Genomic DNA, 1,829 nt, shown 5'->3' with positions numbered 1-1,829 from the left:
CCCTTTTAGTCAGCCCTTTTAATAATGAATCACAACGTTCATCCTTAATAAGCAATGAAGAGAAACCATACACATGGGGCAACATTCGTCTGCCAAAGAAGAAATACTGCAGACTACGCCCCCTCAGCCCCTGATCCCCTGGCATTAAGAATGACAGTAAAACTCCTCACATCTGAGTCCTCACACCTCGCCAAAATTATGTTGTTCTAAAAACACAGGACTTGTGGAATTCGCATATTCTCATGAGTGCTTCTGGGGCTGGGGGGGAAAGCCTTTACAAAACAATCGACACCACTTTCTGATTTGTTCTATATTAGTTATGTTTTGATTTTTTAAAAATCTAAGTTTTATCTTTCTTTTGTTCTTTGGAGATGCTCACAATTTACCCCCCCCCCCCAAAAGCCATACATCTGTTTTGGAAATAGAAATATTTTTCAACTGTAGCCCCTTCCCCTGAGGAGGTGAAAACTACCTGCTAGGATACACAGCATGGTCACTTGTGAATCATATATACAACAATTATACATACAACATATGTCTGCTAAGTGCAATGTCATACGCTACACTACTGCTCAACCATGTTGCAGTAGTAAGAACTGACCTAATTTCCAAGCTACTCACACAAAATCAAACGGTTATATCAAGCATTACCATCTAATACACTGTCAGAATAGCCACGCTTTACCTGGCTGCATGTTAATTTCAAAGCCAAACTATCAAATACTATGATGAAATGAGATAAATATTATAATGAATAAAACATTTTATAAAACAAAGCCTATAGGGAAATTAGTATATTCTTTAAAATTTTATTGTTCAATCCAGTTAAGATGTTCCAAGGACCAAGCAGACTTTTCAGGTTAATGTAACCTATTTTTTTCAGTTTGATGTAACCTATTTTTCACCAAAAAGTTGATTCAAGAGATTTTGTTTTCCAGTTACAAATACCTCTAAAACGGCTTCAGTGGGGCACACAGTAGTAATGGCATGCTGAGAATAAGAGCCCTCCACATTATATAACCCCAAATCATTTTTTCAAACAGAAAATAATTATTTCCTAGGAAAGCGCATTTTAAAACACTTTTAAAAGCACCTTCAGAGATGTGACACTTAGTTTAAACAAATTTAAAAAAGACAAAAAAACAAACAAAACAGAAAGTTTCACTGATGCTGTTTGCCCTGCCAGTCTTTAACTGATCCTATTCTCATGTACAGATTTTGGCAAACCAAGATAATTTTTTGCCACCCACATATTGCTCCACTTACAAGTTGGTCAGAGTGGTACTGGATCTTCAGGTACTGCCTAGGGGCTAGGTAACCCAAAGAGCACATAGCAGAGGACTGCTCACAAAGGAACACGCCTTAGAAACAGACACCTTCTTCATCCCTGGAAGTTCACAGCTTGATAAGACAAAGCAAATTGAAGCACAGATGAAATCCACCATCCCTTATTTCCCTTTTTACCCCTTTCACAGACCTTTATGGGCAAACACACACACTGAATAGAATACAGACACACAATATTGGTACCTTCAGGTACTCACAAGGGGTTTTAAAGGCAGCAGGCAAGGTAATTAATAGTAAAGTTGGAACTATTTCTAAATTAACTTTCCAGCAACAGCGACCGCAGCCCTCCAGGCAGGTGCTCAGCGGCAGACACCAGCTCCCGAACGCAAAGCGGGCTCTCACCGTACCTTAAGGAGTCTGACAGAGGGGAGGAAGGCGGCATGGCACAGCTTCCGGATGGTCCAGTTGAGTGGCCGGGGTGCCTCGGTCTGGTTCATGACTGTCCGCAAATCCCAGCGGGAGATCAGCCGCAGACCTGACAG

At 40.6% G+C, this 1,829-nt stretch overlaps 1 protein-coding gene across 1 annotated transcript in view; it reads right to left on the bottom strand.

Annotated features, from left to right (window-relative positions):
* Positions 1-1,823, bottom strand: part of TRPM3 (transient receptor potential cation channel subfamily M member 3) — a 263,902-nt gene extending 262,079 nt beyond the window's left edge. The window contains exon 1 of the mRNA XM_031058932.1: positions 1,695-1,823. Coding sequence (XP_030914792.1) covers positions 1,695-1,784 — 90 coding nt within the window. The 5' untranslated portion in view covers positions 1,785-1,823. The remainder of the gene's footprint in view (positions 1-1,694) is intronic.
* Between the last annotated feature and the right edge of the window lie 6 nt (positions 1,824-1,829).

Source organism: Geospiza fortis, unplaced genomic scaffold, assembly GCF_000277835.1.
Source record: "Geospiza fortis unplaced genomic scaffold, GeoFor_1.0 scaffold279, whole genome shotgun sequence".
In the NCBI taxonomy this organism is placed as follows: domain Eukaryota; kingdom Metazoa; phylum Chordata; class Aves; order Passeriformes; family Thraupidae; genus Geospiza; species Geospiza fortis.
The sequence above is the reverse complement of the archived record's forward strand: the minus strand, read 5'-3'. Positions and strand labels throughout refer to the sequence as shown.